The sequence below is a fragment of the Myotis daubentonii genome, chromosome X (assembly GCF_963259705.1).
Source record: "Myotis daubentonii chromosome X, mMyoDau2.1, whole genome shotgun sequence".
NCBI classification, from domain to species: domain Eukaryota; kingdom Metazoa; phylum Chordata; class Mammalia; order Chiroptera; family Vespertilionidae; genus Myotis; species Myotis daubentonii.
Genome location: NC_081861.1, coordinates 30,488,190 through 30,507,194, shown reverse-complemented (window position 1 = coordinate 30,507,194; position 19,005 = coordinate 30,488,190). Strand labels below are relative to the sequence as shown.

The window sequence follows — 19,005 nt, the reverse complement described above, 5'->3', positions numbered from 1 at the left end:
CCTCAGCCCCTCACCCAGACTGGCCAGGCACCCCAGTGGGGACCCCTACCCTGATCCAGGACACCCTTCAGGGCAAACCAGCCGGCCCCCACCCTTCAGGGCAAACCAGCCATGCACCAGGCCTCTATCCTATATAGTAAAAGGGTAAAATGCCTCCCAGCACCGGGATCAGCGGAGCCGCGAGGCCTCCCGGCACCGGGATCAGCGTGACAGGGGGCAGCGCCCAAACCCCCTGATCGCCCTGCAGCTCTGTGTGTGAGAGGGGTGGGGCCACAACCTCCCTATCAGCCCTGCTCTGTTTGTGACAGGGGAAGGCGCCCCAACCCCCAGATCAGCCCTGTTCTGTGCCTGATAGGGGGGAGCTCCCCAACCCCCTGATTGCCCTGTGGTTCTGTGTGTGACAGGCTGTGTTGCCCCAACCCCGATTGGCCCTGCTCTGTGTGTGACGGGGTGCGGCACCCCAACCGCCCCCCCCATGGGCCCTGCTCTTTGTGTGACAGGGTAGAGCCATAACCTCCCCATCAGCCCTGCCCTGAGTGTGAGAGTGGCAGCGCCCCAACCCCCTGATCGGCCCTGCTCTGTGGGTGATAGAGGGCGATGCCCCAACCACCCCCCCTGGGTCCTGCTCTGTGTGTGACAGGGTAGAGCCATAACCTCCCCATCGGCCCTGCCCTGAGTGTGACAGGGTGCGGCGCCCCAACCCCCTGATCGGCCCTGCTCTGTGTGTGACAGGGGGGAGCTCCCCAACCCCCTGATGGGCCCTGCTCTGTGCGTGACAGGGTATGGAGCCCAGCCCCCCTGATGGGCTCTGCTCTGTGCATGACAGGGGGCAGCGCCCCAACCCCCTGATTGGCCCTGCTCTGTACGTGACAGGGGGTGGCGCTGCAACCTCCCCATCGACCCTGCCTTGAGTGTGACAGGGGACGGTGCCCCAACCCCCCAATCGGCCATACCCTGAGCGTGGCTAGGGGTGGCATCGCAACCTCCAGATCCGCCCTGCTCTGTGCATGACAGGGGGTGGCCACCCAACTCCCCAATCGGCCCTCCTCTGAGCCTGACCAGGGGCTGCACCTAGGGATTGGGCCCGCCCTCTGCCACCTGGGAGCAGGCCTAAGCCAGCAGGTCGTTATCTCCCGAGGGGTCCCAGACTGCGAGAGGGCACAGGCCGGGCTGAGGGAACACCCCTCCCCCCGCCGAGTGCACACATTTTTGTGCACCGGGCCTCTAGTAATAATAGATAAGGACACAAAAACAACTATTATAATTGGATTCCATATGCTTAAGAAGCTAGAGAAATATTTAACATATTAAGTAGAAACAAAAAAGACATAAAAAAGAACCAAAATCAAACTGCTAGAGATTTTTAAAAATATATATTTTTATTGATTTCAGAGAAGAAGGGAGAGGAAGAGAGAGATAGAAACATCAATGATGAGAGAGAATCATTGATCAGCTGCCTCCTGCATGGCCCCTACTGGGGATGGAGCCCACAATCTGAGCATGTGCCCTGACTGGGAATCAAACTGTCACCTCTTAGTTCATAGGTTGATGCTCAACCACTGAGCCATGCCGGCCGGGCCAAACTGCAAGAGATTTAAACTACAAAATCTAAGTTGAAAAGAAAAAAAAAATCACTGGATAGTACCAATGGCAAATTAGACATTGCGAAAGAAAAGATTAATCAACTTGAAGACATAGCAATATAATCTATTAAAAATGAAATATATAGAGAAAAATGACTGAAGAAAATAGAGTATTAGTGAGCTGTGGTTCAACTTCAAAGAATCAAATATATGCCTAATGGAGCACTGATTGAAGAAAGGGAAAGGAATACAAAAAATATTTGAAGAAGTAAGGGCAGGAAACTTTCCAAACTTTATGAAAACTCTAAGATCTAAGAATTTCAATGAATTTCCAAGCACAAGAAACATGAAGGATATTACACCAAAGCAAATCATAATCATTTTACTCAACACCAGCTATAAAGAGAATACCTTAAGGCTGCTATAGACAAAAAACACATTATATACAGAAAAGCAAAAAGATAAGGATAACATCATATTTCTTGTCAAAACAATACAATTAAGAAGATAGTGGAGCAACATTTGAGGAGGTGGGAACCTGTCAAGCCTAGAATTCTATACCCACAGAAGATATCTTTCAAAAAGAAAGGTAGAATAAATTCTTTTTGATATAAATGCTGAAAGAATTCACCAGGAGCAGATGCATTATTTTTAAAAAGGTTAAAGAGGGGGAGAACCAAGATGGCAGCACAGGTAAACACCTATACTTGTTGCCGCTCACAAACACATCAAAATTACAACTAAAAGTCAGAACAACTATCAGCCAGAACCATGGGAAAGCTGGCTGAGTGGAAGTACTACAACCAGAAAGGTGAAGATAGTGCATTGAGACTTGTAGGAGGTGCAGAGTTGCAGAACAGGCTGGCACCCAGGTGTGCTGCTTTTTAAATCAGGAGGAAGATAGAAGTTCCTGCTTGCTCTGAACTCCAGTTCTGGGCGAGACTCTGGGGGACCCAAACACATACAGGGATAAACAAATGTCTGGCATTGGGGCAGGAACTCGAGGGCAGCTTTCTTTCAGACAGAGGTGCTTGCAGCAGTCATTGTTCCTGTGCTGGGACCTCTCCAGTTGCAGGGCTGACTGGCAGCCATTGCTATTTGCTCCACCCTGGGGATTCCCAGAGACCCTGCCCCAACCAATTTACAACCCCATCCAAGCTGTGTGCAGTGGCTTTTGCATATGAATGGCCTGTCCTTTCTCAGCCTAAAACCTGTCAAACAGGCAGCAGCTGGGTCAGGGAGCCCCAAACCTATTAAAAGAAGGCCCCAGGCCAGCAGCAACAGCCTGCCTTGCTTCACAGCTGGGCCTCATCTGGGCATTTCCAAACTGATACAAAAAGGAGGAATCTGCAGATCTCACTGTAGCTCCTGCTGGGTGGCCCCAGGCAGTGGCTGACTGCACTTTCTTGGAGATCCAAGAGTCAGTGTACCCAGTGGTCAATGTGAGACCATACCAGACTACAACTCTTCACATCCATAAGTGACACACTCAAGGGGAAGACTCAGTGATCACCAAAGCTCCACTGAAGCAAGTCCTGTCCCATAAGGGTGTCTCCTGCAGAGCAGCTCTTCCATTGTAGACACAGCTGGTCCTCACAGCCAATTGGCCTGGAGGTCAATTCCTCCCAGTGATACCAACAGCAATCAAGGCTCAACTACAACAAGACTGTGCACACAGCCCACAAAGGGGTGCACCAAGAGTGCCACCTCAGTTGACCTGGGAGGTTGAGCCACTGGGCCCTACAGCACACCTACTACACAAGGCCACTCTATCAACTCAAGGAGACTTAGCAGCTACCCAATACATAGAAACCAAAACAGGGAAGCAGTCAAACTGTGGAGACAAATAAACATGCCAGAAATGAAAGAAATGGAAGAAAGCAAACTATTGGATATAGAGCTCAAAGCCACAGTTATAATGTTACTCAAGAATCTTCTAGAAACCTCCAAGGAACTTAGTGAGACCTTAAAGGATCTTAGTGAGAATGGAAAAAAAAAAAAAGGAAAAGGACCAGTCAGAAATTAAGCATACACTGACTGAAATGAAGAGTAATATACAGAGATTCAACAGGAGACAAGATGATCCCAAGAATCAAGTCAAATATTTGAAATATGAGGAATCAAAAAACACCCAACTGGAAGAGTGAAAAGAAAAAAAGAATCCAAAAATATGAAGATAGTGTAAGGAGCCTCTGGGACAACTTCAAGCATACCAACCTCTGAATTATGGGGGTGCCAGAAGAAGAGAGAGAGCAAGATATTGAAAACCTACTTGAAGAAATAATGACAGAAAACTTCCCTTACCTGGTGAAAGAAATAGGCTTACAAGTCCAGGAAGCACAGAGAACCCCAAACAAGAGGAATCCAAAGAGGACCACACCAAGACACATCATAATTAAAATGCCAAGGGCAAAAGACAAAGAGAGAATCTTAAAAGCAGCAAGAGAAAAACAGTTAGTTACCTACAAGGGAGTACCCATACAACTGTCAGCTGATTTCTCAACAGAAACTATGCGGGCCAGAAGGAAGTGGCAAGAAATATTCAAAGTGATGAATAGCAAGAACCTACAACCAAGATTACTCTACCCAGCAAAGTTATCCTTCAGAATTGAAGGTCAGATAAAGAGCTTCATAGACAAGAAATAGCTAAAGGAGTTCAACACCACCAAACCAGTATTATATGAAATGCTGAAGGGTATTCTTTAAGAAGAGGAAGAAGAAGAAAAAGGTAAAGATAAAAAATTATGCACAACAAAGTGACAACAAATACATATCTATCAACAAGTGAATCTAAAAATCAAATGAATAAATAATCTGATAAACAGAATAAACTGGTGAATGTAATAGAATCAGGGGCATGGAAAAGGAGCGGACTGACAATTCTCAAGGGAAAGGGGGTGTGGGAGGTGCGGGAAGAGATTGGAGAAAGATCTTACACCTATGGACGAGGACAGTGGGGGCGGTGAGGGCCTGGGGGAGGTGGGAACTGGGTGGAGAGGAGCTATGGGGGGAAGAAAGAGGAACATATGTAATAATCTGTAATAATATTTTATAAAGATAAAAAAAGATTAAAAAAAGTTAAAGAAAATTCAAGCACCAGAAAAATGATATCACATGGAAATATGGATCTATACAAAGAAAGGAAGAGCATATATAATACATAATTACATTTATATGAAACTCTAGAAAATGCACGCTAATTAGATATAAAAAGGATCAGTGGTTGCCTAGGGAGGAAAATCAAAAGTTGTAGGAGGACAGGATTACAAAAGAGGAATAAAGAAAGCTTTTGAGAAAAAAATTTAAAAAGCTTTTGGATGAGGTGGACATATTCATTATTTTGATTCTAGTGATGGTTTCACAGCTATATGTATGTGTCAATGATATCAAATTATATTTTTGAAATATACTAAGTTCAGTGTATGTCAACTATTATAAAGCTGTTATAAAGAATAATACCTATTAACACTAAAAATGCCACACATTCTTTTTAGAAAGAGGAAGAATACATACATTTCATAAACAAACTTTGTTAGGGCCTTTTACAGTTTACAACCGACTTTCACACCCATTCATTTTATTTGATCATGTGAGCTGAGCCATCATAAAAATGGAGCTACTAATGATTATACACATATTACCTATTCGGTCAGGATCATGGAGAAGATCAAATGAGAGGACGATAGGAAAGCTTTGTGTAAACAAACAAAAAATACTGTGATGCTATGATGGTGTCCTATGCACAGTGCCAACTCCCAAAGCTGTTCACACTCCAATAGAACAAAATTATTATTTCTATGTTTCTAGCCCCTGTTTCTAAGATTTTTTTTTTAACCTCACCCCTTTTTTTCTTTTTACAACGTTGGAGAACATCCATCCAATTCCTAGCACTTGTGATCTTTTATTTAAATGGAAAAATTTAGTTGTTTTCACATCACTGATTGTGATTCCCTTTTCTTTGGCAGTTTTGAGAATATTACCAGAGAGCTGATTTCAATGACGTATAGATGGATGCCTTCTGAACAGCATGTTGTCTTTTATGTACAACTGGTCAGGGCTTTTCAAAACCTTGAAGTTCTAATCAAAATAGTCTATTGTGGGATGCTCTTTTATCATTGCTAAGTGCTGTCGAATCTTCAGCAGTTAGATTTGATAGCACCTAGAAAATTTAATCAGAGTATCCCACATCTGTCTCCTCTTTTTTCCCATGTTACCAGTCCTACTTTTTCAAACCCTGATTACATTTTCCCTGGCCTATTGCAACAGGAGTCTACTGACCTCTTCTCCTCTTTTCTCTTCTCTCCTCTAATTCATTTTTATACAGAGCAGCCAGATTAATCTTTCAGAAACAATCATATTCCTTGTTCAAAAATTGTCAACAATCGCTATTACCCGATGAATACTCAACTAAGTCATTCAAAGTGTGCTAACAACTGATGTTTTTCCTCCTCCTTTCATGTCTACTTAATACACAAACCACTACTCATTGTTTCCTTGAATGTTCACTAAAACTTACCACCTTTGTACCTTTGTTCATGCTGTATCTATGCCGCATTGCTTACATCCAAATCTTTCTCTTTGACAAAGACTTGGTCTAAATGTTACCTTTCTTTCTTGCCCTGGTCGGTTTGGCTCAGTGGATGGAGCATAGGCCTGCGGACTGAAGAGTCCTATGTTCAATTCCGGTCAAGGGCTTGTACCTCAGTTGCAGACTCTATCCCTGGCCCTGGTTGGGGCTTGTGCGGGAGGCAACCAATCAATATGTCTCTCTCACATAGATGTTTCCCTCTCTCTGTCTCTCTCCTCCCTTCCATTCTCTCTAAAAACCAATGAAAAAAATATACTCTCAAAAAATGCTACCTTTCTTGATTCTTTCTCTTTCTCCCTCTCTTTCTCCCTCTCATTCTCTCCTCTCTCTTCTTTTTTCTCTTCTTCTTCTTCTTCTTCTTCTTCTTCTTCTTCTTCTTCTTCTTCTTCTCCTTCTCCTTCTCCTTCTCCTTCTCCTTCTCCTTCTCCTTCTCCTTCTCCTTCTCCTTCTCCTTCTCCTTCTCCTTCTCCTTCTCCTTCTCCTTCTCCTCCTTCTCCTTCTCCTTCTTCTCTCTCTCTCTCTCTCTCTCTCTCTCTCTCTCTCTCTCTCTCCCTCCCTCCCTCCCTCCCTCCCTCCCTCCCTCCTACCTTGGTCTTTGCTGTATACTCAGCAACCTACTATTCTGCCCAGCAGTCAGCAAGTATTCAATAACTAACTGACTTCCATAAGTAATTTTGAGCATCTATTTTTGTTCCAGGCTATATGCTAGATGCTGTGGATTCAAAGTTAAATAAGACACAGTCCTTTCCCCCAAGGAGTTCACACTCTGGTTTGGGATACAGATGTAGAGACAGTTCTAGCATGGTGATATAGATGTCATGTTTGGAGAAAGCAGTGGGTGCTGTGGAATCATTGAGGAAGGGTGCCCAAACCAGCTTGGGGCAGAGTGGGGAGAGAAGCTAGAGAAAGCTTTCCAAAAGAGGTTATGCTTGAGCTGGAGTTTTAGGGTATGAAGATGTGTGTATGGTGGGTGGGTGGGGTGGGTGGAAAAGGTAATTCTAGTCAGAGGAAAAGATATAAAACACCACGGCACATTCTAGTGTTGTTGGGACATGTGTGTGAGGGGACTGGGAGATAACACTGAGAGGTAAAACATAATTAAGGCCTTTAGATGCTACAAGTAAGTAGTTTAGAGTTATCCCATAGAAAACTGAGAAGTACTAAAAAAAACAAACTTTAAAGAAAGAAATCGGATGGTAACATGCATTTTATTTCTCTAATTACTATTAGGCCCAAACTTTAGTTGCCACAGATGCAAATACATTGATCACTAATCTCTGCACTGTGCCTGGTAGGCAGAATCCTCATGACTAAATACTTACCAGAAAGATAAAGGGCTTTGTCCACCATGTACTCCTCAGCAAAGCGAATGTGACAAAAATTCTTTTTGCTCTTCCGAATAGCAATGATCTCTCCACACTGTTCAAACACTTCCACGATGATCTGCTCTGTCCCATTCTCAGGCAGGCCACCCACAAATACTGTTTTGCATCCTGGTGGTCGTTCTCGGGTTGCAGGAGGTGGAAGATCTAAATGTAAGTGAAAAAGCATTTGAAATTAAAATGTGTCCTTGAGATAGACCTCTTTGAAACCTAACATATCCCAGAGATAGCCTTACTGTCCCCACCAGACTTTTGCTGAAAAGTGCCAGAAACAAGTAGCTCCAAGGTGCTCATCTCTGCTCCACAGAAAATTGATTGCAAGAACCTGAAAATCATTTTATTCAATGGTTTGGTGCCCATAATGGCTACAGGATATAGACTCAGACCTGTTTGTCTATCCCATGCAGAGCTTTTCAGTTACGTTCTTTACTTTTGTTGTGACAACCAGCTATTCTTGACTTTCAGTAATTTTTATTAAGAAGACAGTTCTTTGGGTGAAATAACACTTAGTTTAAACTCTTTGTTTCAGGATTTCTCAGAACCAGGGTCCCTGAGACAAGAGTTTGTATAATTCAGTTTGTAGTTACCATATTCTCTCTGTTCATCCTTACTGAAAGAACTGTTTTAGGATTAATTTGACAATGATGGGGTGAACATTTAAAAAAATAGTTATAGATCTCAGAATGATTTGATTGACAATGTCGGTCAGAGTAAAAATGATCCTTTTAAGTTTTTTTGTTTTGTTTTGTTTTGATACCAGTGAGCTCTTCCTCAAATTCCTTGATGGAGAGAGCTGAGGTCGAGAGCCAACCATACAGCATTTAGAGGAAACTATGAAAGAAGAAAAAGTAAACCCACCTGGGAAATCATTAAAGTGACATAAACTTGGCTATAGACAGACATTATAAACCTGCTTAATGAGACGATGTTCTCTCTGCTTTTTTTTTTTTAAAAAAAGGGCTTCCTACTCACTCATTTTATATATGAAGCCTGTTGTATCTTTCAGCTCATTATTGCTATTTATATGTTTCAAAGCATTTTCCAAGCAAAATCCCACAGCTGACAGTCCCCAATATAAAGCATGATGGTCAAGGGTTTTTCTAGTGTTGTTTTTGGATCTGCAAGGATTTATTTTGTGTAATCCGTTCTTTCCACTTAGCTCTTAACAATAATTCTTCCAGCTCAAGATTTGGAGAGCTCAACAACCAGTGATTACAGCTCACATATAAAAATAAATGAGTCTCACTTATGGATTAAGTCCAGGCCCCCACCTGGCTTTTATCCAAGTTAGCAAGCAGGTGATTTTGGAGCTTCCTTGGGTATCAGCATCTCTAGCTTTGTCATTTTGCTACCGCTGTCTGTCTTATCAGTGTGGCTCAGAATAATCACGCTCTCATGATGTTCTCTTTCCCTCTGTTGAGTCAATAAAAGGGGAGAGAGATCCAGGGAACTTACAAAGTTTCTGTTAATTTTTAAAATGTCAGTAATTTTAAGAACTCACTGTATTGGTTTTTTGATCCATATGAGAAATTTAAAGGGAAAAAGAAGATAACCTAGTCAGCAGGAATCTGCAATGTCTTAGTCATGGACACTGGAGAGGTTATAGTTTTAATCAAAAGGGGAAGATGAAGTCCAGAATCTCTTGAGACTTATGATTCTTAGTTTTTAAGAACTGGAAAGGATTCTAGGTATCACACTTCCAGTGATTCTCAATTCTGGCAGCACATTAGAATCAAGTTGGGAGTCAAACAAAGAAACATACAAAAATGCTTAGGCCCCACTCTAATGAATCTGATGCAATTAGCCTGTAATTCAGCCTGTGTATTATTTTTTTAAAGCTCCTCAGGCAAGTCTAATAAGTAGCTAGGATTAAAATACACTGACTTGGTCGAAAATACTTATTACAGAACAAAAATCTTAGCTGAGTGAGGTGGAGTGACTCATTCAGGGTCAACAACTTAGATAGAAAGATAAAGAGCATGAACTTGGAGCAGGCAAACCTGGATTTAAACCTTAATTTAATTACCCACTGTTTGTATGACCATGGGAGAATCTCTGAGACCTCATTTTTCATCTCTAAAATAAGGATACCTTATAAGGTTTATTGTAGGATAATTGATAATCTACTTCTATATTACATGTGGTACAATGCCTAGCACTTGATAGGTTCCAAAAAAATAGTAGTTACTATAGTGTTATTATTATTTATTACTATAGAACCCAGGTTTCCTAATTACCAATCTGGGGCTTCCTAAAGCCCTACCACAAGTCTGGAGTAGAGTGGTAGCTAAGACCTGGACTTCTAAACTCACAGCTCCTTGCTTTACCCAGATTTTTAGAATTCCTGCAAGGGACTCAGCCCTCGCAGCCCCCTGCACCCCCCCCCCTTCCACAGCCCCACTGGTCATTCTGTCATTCTGGAAGGTTATTCCACAGTCAGGTCTAATTAGCACATTAACTCTTTATTATATAGAATGAGTTTGCTTAGTTTGGTCTACCTTTAGATTTGTTGAGAGGCTCTAAGGAATATCTGTTTGCTGCTGCGGTTACATGTAACACTGCAAATACAAAGGCTCTTTTCCTTGACTACATTGGTGGGATTTAAAAATTCTGTGATGGCCTGGCCTGCATTGACTCAGTGACTGATTGTTAACCTAAGAACCAGGAGGTCACAGTTCAATTTCTAGTCAGAGCACATGCTCAGGTTGTGGGCTTGATCCCCAGTGTGGGGCATGCAGGAGGCAGTTGATCAATGATTCTCCCTTATCATTGATGTTTCTAACTCTCTCCCTCTCTGAAATCAATAAAAAGTATTTTAAAAAATAAAAATTCTGATGAAGTTATCACTTACTTAGATGCTATGATTATTCTGTGGTGACTGTCTGCTAAGTAAATGGGCATAAAGGTTACTAAGAGTAGTGTCAAGAATGCTGGGGATTTATTTATTTTCATTGTGTAAATGTAGAAAGCCTCTTTGATAGCATTTGCTGAGGTTTAGGTGTATGCCACCAAGCAAGGCAACAGGCTGTACTATCTTCCTTAATAGATAGTTCATTAATTAACAGCTCAAAGCACTTTGTTGTCTGGCCCTGATTTTCTAATCCCACTGAAATACAGTGATCTGGGCATAGCAATGATAACTCCATAGGAGAGCAAATTCCAAGTGCTAAGCTATTAATCAGGTAATGTGATAAGCTCTTGTAAGACTCCAATCACCACTCTGGATGGAAAAGAAAACTTCCATGTAAAAAGATTCCAGATAGCTGGGAGTATAAAGAACTATAATTTCTGGTAATAGAAAAGGAGGAGCTTCTAACAATTCTAATTACAACTAAGCACCCACTTTGTTGAGCTGCAAGGCAATTAGCACTAAGATCAGAGTCACTGCTGATATTTGAGGCAAGAAGCAGCACAGAGGACCTATAAACTACTTGCATCTTGCTTTTCAAAGGAGCATCACAGATCACTCAACTGGGTTGCCAGAATTTACATACTATAAACTTTTAAGTAGATTTTATTAGGGTAGCCCCAAATTGAAGGCCCCCTAGACAATCAGCAGGGGTCAGATATATTTTAATGTAATCCCAACTGATTGGAAATAACCAGAAGGCTGGTAAATCTTTATTAATGCTCAATTTACCCACTTCCTCAAAAATTTTTAATAAAATCCATTCCTAGAAACCAAAATGAATGAGGTAGGCCTGTTTTAAGATGGTAAAATGAAAATAATTGCTCTTTCCTGGCTTCTGGGTGCTTTCCAACATGCTGGGACACAGATACAAAGTGATATTCCACTATGTATTCCACATGTACTATTATTTCACAGCAGACTCAAAATGTAACCTTATCCATACAGAACATCTATCAGCTGGAGTAAAAACTCTTGGCAAAATTGAGTTTTCTGGAGAGATGGTGCTGCCCTCTTATTCCACCAAATGAAAACTGCTAATTGAGAATGCAGTAAATCTCTGATAGCCACCCTTGGGGGGGTGGTGGTGGAAGTAACTGTGTTTCAGAAAGCTTTCTTTTTTTTTTTTTTTTTCTTTTTCAGAAAGCTTTCTTTTGCTTTATCTCTGACTTCTGGAAATCAGGGGATTTTGCTTCTAGCACAATGGGGTACTCAGTCACCACTTATCTTTAGAAGATTGGTTCACAGTCAGCTCCAGTTTGACCCATCACATTTTTAGACCAGAACTGATTTTGCCTAGTCCAGATCAGATGGCTTAAGTTACTTATCCAAGATCTCATGGTGATTTAGTGGTGGATATCTGAGATATGAAAGCAGGAGTGTGTCACTTCAGGGTGTATACTGTACTGCCTGCTCCAATGAAGGTATAAAGCTCTATGTGCTACCTACCAACTTCCTCTTGCTTTTCCTAGTACATTTTTAGGGGTTTTTGCTTAGGTGAATAATTATTGTGGTGGCTACATTTTTAATGTCAAGAATCATATTTTTAGATCTAGATGAAACCTTGGAAGTATCTAGGTCAGGGGTGGGCAAACTTTTTGACTCGAGGGCCACAATGGGTTCTTAAACTGGACCGGAAGGCCGGAACAAAAGCATGGATGGAGTGTTTGTGGGAACTAATATAAATTCAAAGTAAACATCATTACATAAAAGGGTACGGTCTTTTATTTCAATAGTTTTATTCATTTCAAACGGGCCGGATCCGGCCCGTGGGCCGTAGTTTGCCCACGGCTGATCTAGGTTAATGAAACACAGTATCCTCACTTCACAGGCAAGGAAACTTAGGCCCAGGGAGGTTTTACGACAAGCCCAAGATTTGGTGACAGAGCTGGGAGTAGAAAACAATTCTCTTGAATTTTAACCTGGTAGATTGTCCACTAATATGTAATACCATTTTTTGCACATTTGATGTATATTCACCTAGAAAAGTCTAGTGGTCAGTTGGATATATGTGTCTGAAGCTCAGAAGAAAAATATGGACTGAAAATATAGATTTGGAAATTGTCAGCATGTGGGGTAATTATTCCAGGTTCTCTTGGTTTTCTTTCTAGGCCTCTGACCTATCCTTTTGTACCCATCCATACATCCAATCATCCGTTACTCTAGAAATATTTATTGAACACCTACTATATGTCAGATACTTTTCTAACTGCTAGGAATACATTAGTGGAAAAACAGACAAATATACCTACCTTTGTGGAATTTACATTCTATAAATTACATAGTTTGTTAAACGATAAGTGTTACATAAAAAATAGAGAGGGTAAGTAGGATTGGGAGTGTGGTAGGGAGGGTTGCATTTTTATGTAGGTTGTCAGAGTCACTGACAAAGAGACATTTGAACAAATACTTGAAGAAAGTTAGTAATGCAGCTATTTAGGGGAAGAGTATTTCAGGTAGAGGGAAGAGGCAGTTCAAAGACCCTGTAATAGAAGATTGCCTGGTGTGTTTATGGAATAGCCTGGGGGTCAATATAAATGTAACTGTGAGTGATGGGCAGGAGAGTAGTAGGAGACAAAGTCAAAGAGATACTATGAGAGAGGGAGGAAAGATCATAAAGGGTCTTCTAATGCATTAAATTGACTTTAGCTTTTATTATGAGTAAAATAGGGAGCTATTAAAAGGTTTTGAGTAGAGGAGGGGCATGATCTGACTCAGGCTTTTAAAAGGACTACTCTGCTTAATCTCTTGATAATAGACTGTGAGGGGCAAGAGTGAAAGAGAAAAACAATAAGGAGGTTATTACAATAGTTCAGAAAAATGTATAGTTGTATATATAAATGGGGTCATAGTAATGGTTATTTTGAGGATAGAATTCTAGATTTACCTATATAAATTTGAAGGTAGATCCGATAGAGTTTTCTAACAGATTAAATATGGTGTGTGAGGAAAATAAAGTAGGTAAGGATGACCTTTAAGTTTTAACCTGAGACACTGAAAGAGCTGCCACTATCTGAGATGGAGAATGATACTAGTGGAAATGGTTTGAGGAGGAAGATTAGGAGTTTCATTTTGAACATATTAAGTTGAGATGTATACTTGACATCTAAGTGGAGATAATAGGTAGGCAGTTGAATATAAATTTGGGGTTCAGATATAAGGTCTGAGCTAAACATATAATTTAGGGTCACTGGCATATAGATGGTTTTGCAGCCATGAGATTGGATGAGATGATCAAAGGTATGAGTGTAGCTAGAGAACAGGTTCAAGGCTGAGCCATGAGGCTCTCTCCAATGATAAAAAGGCAGGGAGAACAGAAGGATAGGCAAAGGAGACTTCGAAGAACAAATCAGTGTGGTGGGAGGAGAACCAATAGTTTTCCTGGAAGCCAAGTGAAGAAAGTGTATCAATGAGTAAGGAGTAATCAACTGCATCATATATGGCTATTAGGTCAGTTAGGAAGAGAATTGAGAATTAACCCCTGGCTTTAGTATTGTTAGGTCACCAGTGCCTTTAAACAAGGGATATTTTGACAGAGGTGTGGAGAAAAAGCATAAATGAAGAAGACTTAAGAGAGAAGAGATAAATTGAAAAGATAAAAGTCTTTTGAGGACTTTGCTGCTAAGGGATGTACATAAGCAAACTATTCTTGCTCCTTTAAATTTTGAAATGTTGGGATTCCTCAGGGTGCTCTGTTTGGTTGTCTTCCTTCTTGATCTATATAATCTCTCTGGCTGTCTCATTCAGTCTTACACTTTCAAATGACCTAATTTTTCAAGAAAGATGAAGGGGTCACTAGCACTAAATAGAGCAGAGATAAAGGAATTTAAGGACTAAAAAGTATCTATTGGATTTAGCACCCAATATTTAAATGGAAATGCATTGGAGTGATGAATGATTAGTGTTTTATTTTCAGTACATTCCACATGAAAGTGTTTCAGGAGAGGGTAGACTTGGATTTGGGCTGGAGAGGAGTGTGAGATCAGGAAGCAGTTGAACTTAGCTAAAGAATGGGTAAGTGGCAAGTAGAAATGATGGATTGAAGACAGTCACATGAAGCAGAACAGTGAAAGGCTTTTGGAGTCAAGGTGGACTCTGAATTTGTAGTTACTGGGAACCCCAGGACTTTTAGAATTCTGTATATGTGACAAGCACCTGGATAAAGTATTAGGTGGGAGAGAGGGGAAGGAATTGATGCTAAAGATACTTTCTAATGAAGCAACAAGACAGAAGCAGATTAAATGGGTTCATAAACAGCCACTATATCACATGACCTCATTGCTGAGAGGGCTGTTAACAAAAATGGCACTTTTGCTATTATTTTAGGCTTCTGCATTAGTATTTTCCCCAATTAAACTAAGTGCCCTTTTAAACAAAATTCAAACTCTAAAAAGGAAACAGAACACGAGTTTACATTAAGCAGTGTCAGAAATGTTATTTTTTGAATCCAATTCCAAAGCCATGTTTTTTCCCAGAAGCCACCACTTTACTCATACTAAATGCCCTGTCAGCATCCTTAAAAAAAACCTGAAGAACTAAAGGATTGAGTCCTGAAGGTAAAATGCGTCCCTCTTGCTCTGTGGTCCTTCCAACTCAGAAGTGAGAAGGCAAATCTGTAGGTGGGAAAGTATAAATGTGTTTGAGAGCTGTCTGTTTCCTTTGATAGAGACTATCAAAAGTTAGAGCCCCTTTAAGCCATATATTTCTACATTCATTTAAAGGCTCAACAAGGAAGTTTATGTGTTATACACGAGGTATCTGTACTATTTTTGAAATTCAGGAACTGAACACACTGCAAAGTAATCCCTTGTACCCAATATAAATATTACAGAGTATGAGTCATCTTGTTAGATTAGACTTGATTAAGACTATGGAAGCCTAGTGCAGGCTGGTAATGTGATAAATGAATGATTAAGCCAGTAGGGCTCTACTTTTATATAAGCAGGAGGTTTTAACACTGTAATGCCTAAAGTCATGGCTTTTGAAGTAAAAATATGTAGTATCAGGGATGCACAGCTTTCTCTATTCTAAAAGCAACAAGTAGAAGAAAGGGAAAAAAGTCCATTGCCCATTTGTTGGGACAGTGGCACTAAGAGTAAGAGACAAGGGTACAACAATGCCACTCATTCACCAAGGCACTAAACACAAATCCAGAAATGGCCAAATGAGCTGGCAGGTAAGGTGTACTAGGGCCATCTTATTCTCCATTTCCTAATTCTCCTGTGACATGCTAATTATTCTCCTAATTCAGTCCTCTGAGATGTTGGACTCCTAAGTTTCTTATTGGTCTGGAAGGAATACCCTGCTGACAAGTTCAAAGATTGGAAGAAGGTATAAGAACATTTTTCACTAGCAAGAAGCGTCAAGATGATTTGTTCAACCAACTCTGACCGATTCTAAAATCCTCTCAGTTCTGAACAGACCATACTAAGTAGAATCTGGGTCCCTGCCAAGGCCTGATTCCATAATTAACTGGTTCCTATGTAAGGTGGGAAATAAAATAGTTGTCTGAAGTCACATGTGAAAGGTTCATGTTTATTGTGTGTGTTAGGCAAGTTCATTTGATCTATGGCCTAGACTCTTGAGTGTGTCCCTTAACAAACAGTTTTTTAGAAAAGATTTTTATTGATTTTTGGAGAGAGAGGAAGGGAGATAGACAGGGAGAAACATCAATGCGAGAGCCTGCAACCTGGGCATGTGACATGACCAGGAATCTAACTGGCAGTCTTTTAGTGCACGGGATAATGCTCTACCAACTGAGCCACAACAGCCAGGGCCCTTGGCAAACAATTTTAATCTCTTAGCACTATAGTGGTGGCTCTCTTAAGTAGGCCACCCAGTATCACTAGAACTATGGGAAAAGCTTTAAGAAGGCTTGGGTTATGTGAAGATGTAGCTTTTGATCATTTAAAGTAAATAAAACCCCAAATAGATCTGGAAAAATGATTGAGTCAATTATTACTGCAGCTACATTTAAACTGAAAAATGGCCACCATATCTTTGAAGATGTTTTTAAGAGTCTAAAAAGAAACCTATTAATTACTGGCAAGACAGCCATCTAGATCATTTCCACATGAACTGCATTGACTGAATAGCTGCAAGTAGTTTGACTCAGTCTCAATATTCCTCTTTGCCCTCACAGTAAGTTGAACCTGACCTCACTGCCTACTGCAGTCCATCAATTGAATAGCTGTAGTTTGAGTGATGTGTGAATAGCTCATAGCAGTGGAGGATCTTTAGCACCAAATTTACATTCTTATGTGCCTCAGGTAGGCTTAGAACACACTATGTTTCTGCCATCATCAGAATGTAAGTCAGTTATGAAAAGGAAAGACTGCAAATGACAGTGTTGAGCAATTTGTGTCAGGTGCCTCTTTCTGTATCAACACACTAGAGTCCCTTACTAGATGACATTAAAAATACACTTTATCATTTGTACTGCCACCAGCACACAGAAATCTACTGCTCTGAGCATAAAATTCAGCCTTTCCTAGTAAGAGAAAATTTTCCTGTCTTCAATTTTCTAGGTGAAGCTTCTGTACATACATCTATGAATCCCTTGGATATTCTTTTGAAAAAGAAAAGGTGTTCCTAGACAAGAAAACACAATGATTTGTGTTGAAAAAAAGCAGAATATTACTTGGATTCGGAGGGAAAAGTGTGCAGCTTTTACAGTGTATGATCTCTTTTACTACTGGCATATCTGGTGGAATTGGAGGAGGTACTATTCCCAAGCCAGGCATCATTGGAGTTATTGGTGGAATTCCGGTCATGATTCCAAGAGCAGGATCAAAGTCTAAAAAAGGAGAAGAAAGAAAGAACAATAAATGACACCAGGAAAAGTCAAGTGGATACAGAATGTTAACTTATAAGCTTCATACCAAAGATCTCTCTAACACAGAGGCAGAATATTTAAGAAAACATGATATTAGCACCAGGTCTTAAATACTGTATTATAGTATACTTGTGCATTTTCCTTTTGGGATGGGGCTTTTTGGTTATATTTAATTAGTGCCTATTTGTCTCTAGATCTCATTTTGACATCCAAGGCCTTTAATAATATGACTATGTCTTGTCTATTGGTCTTGCCTTCCACTGGTTTCCAATACACACCCTCTGCTCCATTCACACAAGGCTTCTTACTGTCCCTTGTAACACTCCAGAGCTTTCTGCAGTATAGCAAGTTGTTAAGAGCACACAGTTTTGGGGATCAGGCAGACCTGGGTCCTAGCTCTACCATATGTTTAGCAGAATGAATAGTTTGAACCTCCATTTCCTCTTTTGCAAAACAGGGTTAATTCTGTCTACCTTATAGGGAGTTGTGAGGACTAAATAAAATGATGAATGTAATGTGCTTAACATAATGCATAGCACAAAATGCTCAATAAAGAACTGTTTTATATGCTTTTCTTCATGTTGATATCCCTGTGTGGAATCATTTGAGCCTCCTTAAATTCTACCCATGCCCACAGGCCTGGCTTAAGACCCAACCTCCTTAAATAACCATTTCCAGATAATCCTGGTTCATTTTTAACTCTATGTCTAAAATCTATTTGTTCTACACATGTTGCAACTGAATTTTATTTTATACCATCCTTTGTTTCATTCAAAGATGCTCCTAGGATGTATGGGGGTCCCCAATCAAATATTTTTTGTGGGGCCTGTCTATATACACAATTTGATTCACTCCAAAACAGCATCAACACTATTCTGTTGGCACAATCTCATGTGATAATATTAACGAAATACCATACCAGGCAGCTGGAGTGATTTACTTGCCAGGCTACTCTCCTGGAACCAAGACTCTGGGAGGACCTCATAGGCATGAATTCTGAGGCTCCTTGGGGGCATCTAGATGACTACAAATGTTGGATAGAGGGTTGGTGAGTACCTCCAAGAGGAGATATGGGAACTGGTGCTATGTAGGTTCATTTTGAGATTGGGGCTCCTTGCTTAGATGTTACTGCAAGTCCTGGTCAGTTCTAGGCACTGGAGGGGAACTTAGAAAATTTCAAGAAAGGTGCTTCTTGCTAGAAAAACAAACAAACAATAAACAAACAAAAAAACCACACAGGACCTGATCTAGACTTGGGGCACTTACCCTCATGGCACTACTTGCCTGGTCAATGCTCAGTACTGGAAGGGGACTTAGGAAATATGAAGACAGGCATTCTAAAGAACAAAGTCCTCTAAGGTGTGGGCCCAGGGCAGGGGCCCCACTTGCCTGGGTTTAAAGGTGGTATTTCACTGTTTACATTTTGTCTCTATATCCAAATGTAAGTTATTCACGAGAAGGGCATGCATTTTACCTCTTTATTGTCCCACCTCTCAACCCTGCTCTCTGCTACAGAATGCACAGTGGACTGCAAACTATTACATAGTGTAGGGGCAGTTGCATTAGCAGTAGTAGGTCCCATGCCTAAAAACTTGACTCTGCTCAACACACAGGTCCGAGGAGCAATGCCTGTAAGCATGACCCTAAGGTGGCTCTGAATCCCTGGGTGCCTCTCTAAAATTTTGAAGGAAGTAGATCTAAGCAGTGGG

General features: G+C 40.9%; 1 protein-coding gene across 7 annotated transcripts in view; it reads right to left on the bottom strand.

Annotated features, from left to right (window-relative positions):
• ENOX2 (ecto-NOX disulfide-thiol exchanger 2) overlaps positions 1-19,005 on the bottom strand; it is a 317,249-nt gene that overhangs the window by 46,237 nt on the left and 252,007 nt on the right. For all 7 annotated transcript variants that reach the window (XM_059680440.1, XM_059680444.1, XM_059680439.1 and 4 more), the window contains 2 exons: positions 17,102-17,257; positions 7,494-7,700 (listed from right to left, as the gene is read on the bottom strand). In XM_059680440.1, coding sequence (XP_059536423.1) covers positions 7,494-7,700; positions 17,102-17,257 — 363 coding nt within the window. The remainder of the gene's footprint in view (positions 1-7,493; positions 7,701-17,101; positions 17,258-19,005) is intronic.